Consider the following 12,546-nt stretch of genomic DNA (forward strand, 5'->3'; position numbering starts at 1 on the left):
TTAATTATCCCCGTTAGCCACTTTAATGCAAATATTAATTTTAATGCCTAACGAACAAAATTTGCCAAAAATTGTGCAATGCGGGCTAGGCTTGCGCCCAGCCGAGCAATGCCATGTGCGCTATGGCCGTACGAGGCCACGAGGCCACAAGCCCATCGCCCATGCCTCGCAAGCCCCATCGCACACCCTCGCAGCCATCTCTGCTCGTGGCCTTCGTTGTGCTCGTGCTGCTCGTCGATGCGCGCAAGGCCAGGCAGCCATGCCCCTTTCTTGCTCACGGCTCGCAATCCAAGGCAGTGGCCTGCCTTGCTCGCTCCCTCGGCCAGCGCGCGTTGGCACGCCAGCTCGCTTGCTGGTTGCCCGCTCGCTGCGCCTGTGCTGCGGGGAGGCAGCGCGCATGGGCTACGCCGAGCCACACGCACCGCACACCCCTTGTCTCGTGCCTTGGTTCGTTCCATACAAACCAACTAATTAAAAAAAAAATCAAGATTACGAAACCATATTTTCATTAGTTATTTTTCATAAATTTAACAAATTAATCGTTTAATTTTCGAAAAATAACAAGTTTACGATTTAATTAATTTTTACAACAATCCAATTTTGTAAAATTTATTAAATCTAGGCAAACAATATTAATATTCAAATTTAACGAACGAACAATGTCAAAAAAATTTGAACATTTTGATAATCGAATCCAAAATTTTAAATCGTTCTAAACATTCAAAATTCAGATTTTTACCAATTTGGTTTAAGTGACGATTAAAATTAACGAATCTAATCAAAATTTTAATCCAATAAATTTTAAAAACTTCCACTTTATATGAAATTATATTCCCTTTCCCAATTAACCAAATTTCCAGATCTAAATTATTTAAAAAATCAATTTGCGATCTAAAAGTTACAAATTTGGGGAAAGTGAAATTAGGATTTATACTTAACATTTATGGCCGAAAATTTAACCATAATTTTAAAATATACCCAAGAACAGTAGGGAAAATTTCAATCAATTCCGAATAGTTTAGGTCGACCAATTAATTGAAATACTCTCCGAATTTGTTAAGTTTAATTCGCTAATTAACAAAAACGCCCAAGAACTCATACTTCGAGGCCTGTTTTTGCGATCCTGTTCACATGAGTTGATCTTAGAATTTTTTTTTCAATCAGATTAGGGTCAGAAAAATTGAAATTTCGACAATTTTTGAATTCAGAACTACTTTATGCGATCTATCCAATAATCCAGAAACATTCGAAAAAATTACGAAAAATATAGGAAAATTTGACAGCAACAAAAACATATAGATCATGCTAAAAATTACTTTAATACATAAGGCTCATGATACCACTGTAGGGGAATACAGTTAAATACATATAACATGTGCGGAACAATCCCCAAAGTAGGGATGTCAATGGGGCGGGGCGGATGCGGATGTATGTCCCTCCATCCCCATCCCCACCTAAAATTTTCATCCCCATCCCCGCCCCATCACCCATGGCGGGTACAAAATTCATCCCCATCCCCGCCCCAATGGGTGTAAGCTAAAATCCATCCCCGCCCCACCACCCAATTGGGTATTCATCCCCGTCTTATCCCCGCTTCATAACCGCGCTAATACCCGCTTAATTTTTCTTATTTAGCAAACATATGCCATATATACGGAGTAATGAAAGTTAACTATAGAAAAAAATACCTTATGACTAAAGTAACATAAATAATCGAAAAAAATACTCGTCATAACAAAAAAATCCAAACAAAAAACTTAAAAATCTCACTTAATTCATATTATCACCTAAAGATGAAAATAAATCCAAACTCACCCATGGCGGGTATGAAGCGGGGCGAGTGGGGATGGGGCGGGGCGGGTACAACAAAAAATCCACACCCGCCCCATCACCCATGGCGGGTACGATTTTTATACCCATCCCCGCCCCATCACCCGCCAAACCTACCTCCATCACCGCCTACTTGGGGCGGATGCGGGGCGGGTCTCCCGCGAAACCCACCCCACTGACATCCCTACCCCAAAGCCAGGAAACATGTATAAAGCACAGATTAAGCAAACTTACATTCGAAACGTGTTTTCCCTAGTTTATGATTCACGAACACGAACAAAGAACTCCAATTGTCGTTCCTCAATTTGGTTCACTGACACGTTCAGATCCGTCTTGAGATTCGTAGCTTAGACGTCACTCAAGAGTTTGTGCTTTTGGGAAGAACACATCCATGGAGGCCAAGAGAGAATTAGGGTTCTCTCTCCTCCTTAGGGTTTGATGTGTGGATTGAACTGTGTTGTGGAAAACATGTGTTTAGGTTATAAGAATAACCTAAACATTTAAGCTAGCTAACCGACCAAGCCCTAAGGCCATTGGCCGGCCAGCAAGCTCACGAGGGGCATCATGCGCGCACAACAACATGGGCCGCGGGCCGCAAGCTGTAGCTTGCCTTGTGCCTTCTCCGCGCGCACCACACAACAACTAGGCTTATGGGCCCGCGCTGCATTGCCATGCACGCTGCGCCCATGGGCCTTGCGCTTGTGCGCTCCAGCTTGTGGGTTACTTTCGTATTGCGATTAAATTATCCTTCGATAATTTATTTATCGTTTCGTACTTGACGATCCAATGTCGTACGATACGATTATTCGTCTCACCTAGCTTACGAATATACGCAATACGATATACGATTTCACGATCCAATGTTTAATCCTATAATTATGTTTTCCAAACTAATTTCCCGAAAATCTATTAAATGAATTTCCGATTCATTTAATCCGATGATCTGTTACATGCCAATGGTGTGACCTTATAGGTTCAATCAAGAGTAAGCTGTGAGCCTAATATAGATTAGAACTCACTGATCAGAAGCATTGCTCCAGCTAGCTGTTCCGATCACTTGATCTCACTGAATTAATTGTTCGTAATTAATCTAAACCTTGGTATTGGACTAATGCACCTTGGGTGAAGGACATATTTCCTTCATTGAGGCAGCGGTCACTTCTCCATCAGTTTTTCAAACACTTCTCTGTACGTCAAACCACGCTTTCCCGAATCTCCCGGTGATTACGAGGGTAGTCCTTTATCTGCAATTATAAATGAGAAGTACGTTAGGAAGACATCCAAAGATATGTATTACTTCAACTCGTATAGTCTAGTGAAGGGGATAAAATCTTACATCAAGAAGGATATCTGTATCAACCGCAAAGTTTAAGAGACACAACATACAAAGTAAACCACCGTCTTCCGGGTAGTGTTGAATGGCTCGACGCAATAAGCGATTTAGTACCCAAAATTGTACCCCCTCTGGGAGCATTGGGCGCCCTACTGCCTCCGTAAACAACATGGACAAGTACTCATCCTACAAGGTGTGAGCATATAGATTTAGTGGTGCTACTAAATGAATGGATAATGAGATCACTGTGAACTAATAGTAGGGCTTAAGGCGTACCAAATTTTCGACCGGGATTGCCACTTCTCTGGGAGCCGTTTTTACAGTCATCTCGTGAAGGTCTCTCGTCGGACAATACATCCTGAAATGAGGGTTGTCCATCTTGCGCTTCATGATTTAGACCCTCCACTTGCCATCTCTATTGACCGGCATCAAGAACTGAGAGTGTGGATTATGTAAGTAAAGTGTACTAGTGGATTAAAATTTAAACCAAAAATTCATTACCTTCCGCTTTGTTGTTATGTCAACTCCCTTGCCTATAAAATCCTCCACAAACTCTTTTGTGAGTGCAAGGTTGTCATTGTTTCCATTTTCCTTGAAGGAATGTAAATAGGTGAGTTCGATGATAAGTGTATTTTCAGTTCCAAGGGGAAAAAAATATACGGGTAGTGATAATGATAAATCTTACCCAAAGATAAGGGGGAATGGCATAAATCCAGTCCTTTTTTCGACTAAGTTCTTCATTCACACAGTAACACCAAGCAAACATAACCTAATACGGGGCGGGGATTAGGTAATCAACAACCAATTCTATGAATGGGCGGGTGGGTGAATAAGGTGAAAGGGGACAAAAAAACTAAGGTATTATATGTACCTCAGTTGTTATGGTTCCTCCCACCATGAGGGCGTCATAGAGAACTCCTCTGTTAAGCTGGAGGTTTTTGTATTTAAAGAGGATTTGTTCATCAAGTGGGTTGTTTAACAAGAGAAACACACAAGTGAGTATCTTGAAGGAAATAATGCCCTTGGTCCAAGTTTGCATTTATGCATTTAATGCCAAGTCTAATAAATGCGGTTCAGTTTTAATTAAACAAGTTAATAATTCAGTGAGATCAAGTGAACTGAATGCCTAGCTTTCCTCTGGCTATTCCTCTACCTTTCCAGGGATGACCCAATCGTCATCTACAGTCGTTCAATTGATGATCGATTTATTCTTCTTGGTCTATCACTTGTTATAATTTTAGCATTTGTTTTCACTCATGTTGGGATGAATGTGATGATTTCGTTAATTGTTGGTGTTTCTGTTGTCAGCTTACACGCCGGTTTTCGAATCGTTGACAACTTGTTCTCAGATGAGGAGGATGTTGTTGATGGTGGGTTGTCAGGGTTTATCCCCATTCTGAATGATTGAAAGTTTGTTACCCCAACCATTGTAATGGGTGAACAATTTTTGTCAAAATTCGAACAGACAAAAAAATCGCGAAAAATGGTGGAGGAAAGAAGTAGAAGAAATGGGCGAAAAGTGGTGGAGGAAATAAGTAAAGAAGGAAAGAGAAAGAGAACACGGAAAAATAAGGAGGAAAGATAAAGAAAGGAAGCCTTAAAAGGAAAAAAATGAAAAAGTATTAAATGAATTAATATTACAACAGTAAATGCCACAGAGGACATTCCACCGGATATAGCAGGTTTATGATCTGTTATGCCCAATAAAAATCGTTGGTTAGTAAATGTGAGATTATTGAAAAATATGTTATAGGTAGGCTTAATAAAAGAAAATCGGCCAAAGTTTGAATTAATATTACCAAAATTTCTTAATATAAATGAACAAAATGAAAAAAAGAAAACAAATTAAATATACCTAATGTTTAATTGCCTAACCAAGAGACGTCCATTATACCCCCTATGTTATTTAATGCATGTTCTGTACACATTCCTGGATAGATTGGGTATGATCTAGACATATCGGGATAAAGCGATTTTGATCTACACATGATTTGGACAGATCAATTGTAATATACACATACATGATCTGGACATATTGGTCTAGTTTGGACATGATTTGGAGAAATCGATTCTGATATGGACATAAACTGGGCATATCCGTTCTAGTTTGGACATGATCTAGACAGATCGACTCAGATCTGGACATGAATTGGACAGATTGATTCTCGTCTGGACATGACATGGACATATCATTTTATGATATGGACTTGATATGAAAAGATCGATTTTGATCAGGACATGATCAAAATATATCAACTCTGATCAAGACATGATTTGAGAGATTGTTTCAAATATTTTTTCTTATGCCTTAAACAATAGGTCACAGTTACACCAACAACAAGAAGTCAACAACAATAATATAAAAAATATTATTATTAAAATAATGATAATAATTATTAAAAGAAAAAAATGGCAGCCAAACTCTAAAATTACCTCCTTGAACCCATAACGTCGCCCCAATTCAATCGCATTTGCAATCGCTTTTGCCTCCACTACTTCCACTTGCCAATGGGAAATTATTATTATTATTATTATTATTATTGTTGTTATTATTATTATTATTATTATTATTATTATTATTATTATTATTATTATAAATCAAATGCTAACAAAGTTATAATTCTACAAATAATTAGTGGGAAGTCGAGATACAATCTGGGCCCCCACTCCTCTAGCTATAGCAAAACCTATTCTGGTGAAAATATGAGCAGCAGCACGAGCCCCAATGTCCTGAGTCCTAGAAAACTTCTGAATCCGCTTCAGCAACCCAACAACATCCTTATCCAGCTCCCCCAAAGAAGAGAAAGAGAACGGAAGAGATCCATAACCAATGGCCCTGCAACGCGCTTCGTACTTGACCCGCTTACGAATAGCTGCATCAGTTACGACCCGGCCCGGAACAAAGCCAGACAACGCAGATTGAGTCATAGGAGAAGATCCCGTCAAGTCAACACACACATCACATCCCCAATCCCAAGAGTAGAGCAATACGTCTGCTGGACGGAGAGCTCCATCGTTCCCTCCAGATAGACCAATATCCACCTCTTTCCGCGCCGAAATCCCAGACCGATAACAAACATCAACAAGGGTATCCCGAACCACATTATGCCGATGTTTAATACCCACGATACCAGCACATGACACCGCATAATCACCAAAGATGTCTCCCACAAAGACCCTGGAGCAAGCAGAACATGGCGCCGTAACAGAGAACAAAGGAACCCCCAACCGGTAACACAACACACATAGGTAAGCCTTAGCATTCATCGTCTGTCCCAAACCTGATATGGGGACCGCACGAAGCCAAGAAGAGGTGTGATCTCCCTGCTGCGATTTCCACAACGCTGACTGTCGAGGAGATAAAGAGAAGGTGGATTCTGCAGATGCAGTAACCTTTGTGAAATATCTATCTGCCAATTTCTTCATGAGTTTGGGGGCAGCGACCTCACTAGGGTTACTCATAATGTCATACTCCACCGTTCTAGTAAATAGACTCAACGCATCATCAAATGCTCGACCAGGACCAACAATATCAACATGTCGTAGAAGCTTTGTCTGCAAACCAAGTGACTGCAATCGAGAAGCAAGAAAAGCATAATAACGAACATCACCTGCGGAATAAACGCCAAGCCTGCCAAAAGAAAAAGGTAAGGTGGCAAGTCGCAACTGCCAATCGCTAAAGCCAGGCCCCGAAGCAGTAACAATACGCTCCAAGGAAGATCGAAGAGCCTCATCTAAAGAGCGCTGAGCCGCCTCAAAAATACCAGGAGGACAAGTATGCAAAGCAAAGTAGAGTTTAGAAACTCGGGTACATGCCCTAAGTAACAATAGCTCACACTGAGGATCATCAAGCTGAGCAACCTTATCCATAAGACCAATGGTCTTGGTCACCCTCTGCATCACAAGCTCACCACTAAAAACTGGATTGGAACTAGCGGGACCACCAAGCAAATATTTTACAAATAATAACAAAGTCAAGTATTTTACCAATTATTATTATTATTATTAAAATCAAATGATAACAAAGTCAAATATTTTACAAATAGTTAGTGGGAAGCCGAGATACAATCTGGGCCCCCACTCCTCTGGCTATAGCAAATATCCTGGTGAAAATATGAGCAGCAACACGAGACATTACCCCAATGTCTTGTGTCCTAGAAAACTTTTGAATTCGCTTCAGCAACGCAACAACATCCTTATCCAGCTCTCCCAAAGAAGAGAAGGAGAACGGAAGAAAGCCATAACCAATGGCCCTGCAACGTGCTTCGTACTTGACCCGTTTCCGAATAGCCGCATCAGTCACAACCCGGCCCGGAGCAAAGCCAGACAACCCAGATTGTGTCAAAGGAGATGATCCCGTCAAGTCAACACACACATCACAGCCCCGGTCCCAAGAGTAGAGCAACACGTCTGCTGGTCGGAGAGCTTCATCGTTCCCTCCAGATAGACCAATATCAACCTCTTTCCGCGCCGAAATCCCAGAGCGATAACAAACATCAACAAGGGTATCTCGATCCACTTATGTCGATGTTTAATACCCACCATGCCAGCACATGATCACCACAGATGTCTCCAGCAAAGACCCTGGAACAAGCAGAACATGGCGCCGTAACAGAGAACAAAGGAACCCCCAACCGGTAAGTTAACTCAAAATGTTTAAAACTTAAGCTTGTATATGTAAAAGTTATCTAATTTTTAGTGATTTTTTTTTTCATTTTAATAAAACTTATTTCTTCAAAATCACTAATAATGTATAAAATTAATCATTTAACCATTTAAAATGTTTATCTATCAACTTCTTTTTACTAATATAAAAGTTAATCAAAATTAGGTTAAAGTTACAAAAAAAAAAAGAGTAAAAGTAATCTTGGTGTACAATAAATTTATTGTACACCTTGTGCGCGCAAGACCTTTTGGTTAAGTTATCTCTTTGTCAATTACAACTTTAAACTTCATACCTCACCTTAAATTACAACCAGAGTCTTTTGTGTGCAAAAACAATTGGAATATGATGTTATTAATAGAACTTTATACCTCAATTCAAATTTACAAATTTGAAAGTTTAAATTTGTAATTGACAAAAAAACAAGTTTATTAAGTTGTATTTAGCAAATTTTGAGAAGAATAAAGAAAGGGGGAACACAAGTAAAAAAAATGGCAAGTTAATGTACAAGAGGCTCAGGATACATATACAGTTGTAATCGCGCTATAGTTGACCAAAAGCTTGTGTGTGATGTTGGGCAATATCAGACCTTTACCAGCAACTACAATATTAATCCTTCCTTTACAATCTGTTCCAGCGAATTAGCTATTGCTGACATTGTTGGCCGATCACTTGAACTTTCTCGAACTGCAGACTCTGCTATATCAGCTAGTTTAAGCAATGGTTCCACGTTTCTTGGAAGAGCCACATATCTATCAATAAGAGCAGCTGCCTTCCCTCTCCTTATCAGAGGAACTGCCCACTCAACTATATTTGGAGGCGAGTAATCCACATCGTATGCTTTTCTTCCACTTAGTATCTCTAGCAGAACAACTCCAAAATTGTACACATCGTTTTTCATATCTTCATCTAAATCTCTCTCATTAAAATTTAAACATCCGAAATCTGAAATCCTGGCTCCCCAATCTGAATCTAAAAGAATGTTATATGTCTTTACATCACGATGAACAACAGGAGGATTAGCTTCCATGTGAAGGTACTCAAGTCCTTTTGCAGCTTGCATTGCAATCCTCAACCGAATAGTCCAACTAAGTGGAGATAGACCATCATGAAGATGATCATGTAATGTTCCATGAGTCATGTATTCATAAACAAGCAGCCTTTCCCCCATCTCTGTACAATAACCCAACAAGTTTACTATGTTGCAATGCCTCATTTTGCAAAGGATCTCCAACTCGTTTTCAAATTCCCTGATATTCGTGTGAATTATAGTCGCTGCATTTGCTCTTTTAACTGCAACTTGCCTCCCATCTGTTAGTAAGGCCTTGTACACAAATCCATAACTTCCTCTTCCTAGCTCATTGAACTCCTTGAAACCATTTGTGGCATCTTTCAGCTCTGACAGTCGGAATATCTGTGCTTCATCTGGACAACATGCAACTGCCATTGGCGGATTGGCATCACCATTAGCATCAGACTCTGGATCCTTTTTCCCAATACATGATCTAAACTGTTTGGTAGGTCCATCTTTCGCTTTGAAGAAGTACAAATAAGGGAAAAGACACCAACCAATCAATATCAGTAGAAAACCAGCAATAGATGGTCCCAATATCAGAACTATCTTTTGCATTTGACGTTGATGTCTTCGCTTCAATTCCACTTCTGCAAGTCCACATACACCCCAACACGAGCTATTTTGACAAAGAGAACACTCAGTACATACTCTATCTGCATTACCCGTGCACGGACTTGATAAAAAGTAACCCGATGAGCAATTAGTCCCACAAGATGAACACAAATGCAAATCTCTTCGTATGCATACATTAGTCAACTCAGGCTCATTGAGAGCACTCGCGTTGAAGGTGAACTCTCCTACATCACAAGACCTTGGACTACATAACCCAGGACTACAAAGCTGCAAAGGCGGATTATACTGCGTAGGTGCACTACTCTCATTCACAAACCAGCAATCAAGCACCAAATCTTCTTCTCTTATGCCACATGCTGCAACATCTGATGTAGCTATTGCAAAAAATCCAGAACCCTTTGGTATTGATGAAGAGTTGAACCCTCCCCAACAATCAACAGCATGAGTATCTGCTCGAATACCACAAAAATGGCGAGACCCACCGGTCAAAGCAACGAATCGTACCCCGGATGGGGGATCAGGGTATGAATCATTCTTACCCCAGCATTTGACTTCACCAGAAGGTTTGACAACCCCACAGACACTACTTCTGCTAGAAGATAAACCAAGAAAATTATCTGAAATCTTGGAAATTCCTAAATTGGTTGAACTTGGACCCCAACAAATAAGCTCTTCATCATCTTTAACAATACCACAACTAAACCCATCTCCTGAAACAATCTTCTCAAAGACTAGACTGCTAATAGATTGATCATAAAACAGAGCACTCTGTTTCGAAGTAAATGTGTTTGAATTTGATCCATTAATAATTTCCCAGCAATCAACAGAACCAGAATTACTACTATCAGAATAGTAATTCCCTCGTATAGCACAAACATGATTCTTTCCAGAAGCAATAGAGGAATAATTATTATACCTATAAAAAGGCGGTACCAGTTCGTTACCTGTACCATGGGAATCCCAGCAGTATGCCTGCGAAGTGTTTGCTAGAATACCACACATAAAACCTTCGCCACCAGAGAGGGCAGCCATGGAAGGGATGGTTGTGAAATTCTCCGACGTCTTCTCCGGTGACATACCCCAGCAAATAATACCTTGTTTGCCGCTGGCGTCGATGGCGCAGAAAAAGGCGTCTCCGCCGCCAAAGGCGGCAGAGATGGGGCCCATGGATCCAAAGGCATATGCAGAAATGGGTAGAGAGAGAAGGAAGAGGAGGAAAAGGGAGGAGAGAGAAAGCATTGCTGAGTGGGATTTTGGATGTGTGTGGGGTTGGAACATGGGAGTGAGGAGAGAGAGTGAGACAGAGTGAGATTTATTAGGATATGCTGCTTGTTGTATATTTTAATTACAGTGAAGAAATGGAGGAATTGGAATTTGATAGCGAAGCAGAACGTGGGGATCCGCCATTTTTACGGCCTTCTGCTGACGACCGTTGAGAAACTGCAACTGTGACAGCTCTGCTACTCATGACTTCATGAGTGAGTAGTAGTAGTAGTAGTTGTTTACCTGCTGTTGTTTACTGCTTGCTAATCTCTCTCAAATAAGGTTAATTTTTCTGGGCAGTTGGGATGATGATAACTGATAACATCATTGTCTTGATAAATTATTGGGAATGGGATGATATTGTCCTAAGAATCATGCATTAACTTATTTGAATGTATTTTTACCTGAATTAATGAATAAGATTATATTTATTGAAATCTATTTTGCACAAGTGTTGTAACTTTATTTAACTTATTTTAGATGTAGATAAATTCATATCCAATATGTTTCGTTGTGTTCAGAAAAGAATAATTTAAATAAATTGAAACACACACATGCAAGGATTTTCCTTGTATGGTTGTTTTAAATTGATCAGACAAAAAGAAATTGTATCAAATTAACCAACTATCTACATTCCATAATTATGTTTCGATTCAGAAATTTGACGATATTAACAGTTGAATAAAATCTTGTAAATTATTTTCAATATATGAGAAAAAACATATTCATATGAGTTTTGTTTGATTCGTCTCAATTGTTACTTTAAGAAAATCAAAATTTAATAACTTTTACTATTTACTAATATACGAAGTATAATTATATATAAAATGTGAATTGATAAACATGAAAAATATAAACTGAAACATAATTGTGAAAAGTAAGAAATACATAATTTACACCCATATGCACAATTTACGTAAAATAAGTCAAAACTTAAGCTCCTAAATTCCTAATGAAGAAATGAGTATTAGATTACTTGCTGCTATTTAATTACTGATGCTCCTAAAGTAATTTAGGCAGTTGACTTTGGATTATATCTTCACCATTTCTAACCGGTTAAATTTTTGGGTAGTTGGAATGATATAGGGGGTGTTTTTTTTTTTGGTCAAAATGATATAGGGAATGATATGGGTGGTGTTTGGTTATGAGATATTAGGGGGAAAAAAGATTTTGGAGCAAATTAGAGGTTTGACTTTTTAAAAAAGTTAGTTGAAAGTGTTTGGTTTTGAGAGGTTTAGAAGAGAGTTTGGGGTGAAAAAGATCAACATAGAAATTTGTGCAATTAAAGGTTTGAGAAAGGGAAGGTAAAATGACTACTTTGTCCTAATATTGTCAAAAATTACAACTCTCACCATCCTTGGCACCCTACATTAATTTCCCTCCTAAAAACATTACTCACTTCTTGCAACACCCTAATAATTCCTTGTTTTTATAAAACTATTTTCTTGAATATATAAAAGAAATTACTAGAATATTACCGCCACCGTGATAACGGTTAAAGCTAGTTTGTACCAGGATAACGCAGCGGAACTAATAACTAACTTTTAAAACTCAACATAAATAATTAATGGCCTCGTTACAATTCGGAACCATTAAAGGCCCTAATCAAAATCCAACTTTAAATCCAAACCAAATTAAAACCATTAATTATTCAAAACATTGTCTAGACATTATTAAAACAGAGTTAAAAAACCATGAAAATAAAAAATACTCTCAACATTCTCAATACCGAAATGCTGACATTACTCACCTGCAAGTTACTCCTAAAAGTCCTGTTTAGAAAATGCTCACCAACAAAGCAAGTGTAAT

General features: G+C 39.0%; 1 protein-coding gene across 1 annotated transcript; it reads right to left on the reverse strand.

The window, feature by feature from the left end:
* Positions 1-8,309: 8,309 nt before the first annotated feature.
* Positions 8,310-11,108, reverse strand: LOC110798243 (serine/threonine-protein kinase-like protein CCR1). Its single transcript, XM_022003419.2, has one exon. It carries the CDS (start codon positions 10,750-10,752, stop codon positions 8,428-8,430), a length of 2,325 nt encoding a protein of 774 aa, XP_021859111.1. The 5' UTR covers positions 10,753-11,108; the 3' UTR covers positions 8,310-8,427.
* Positions 11,109-12,546: the final 1,438 nt, after the last annotated feature.

The sequence above is a fragment of the Spinacia oleracea genome, chromosome 5, assembly GCF_020520425.1.
Source record: "Spinacia oleracea cultivar Varoflay chromosome 5, BTI_SOV_V1, whole genome shotgun sequence".
NCBI lineage: Eukaryota > Viridiplantae > Streptophyta > Magnoliopsida > Caryophyllales > Amaranthaceae > Spinacia > Spinacia oleracea.

Bases quoted from the DNA above. Each gene is read 5' to 3' on its own strand.
- LOC110798243 (XM_022003419.2), bottom strand. From the start codon at position 10,752: ATGTTCCAACCCCACACACATCCAAAATCCCACTCAGCAATGCTTTCT.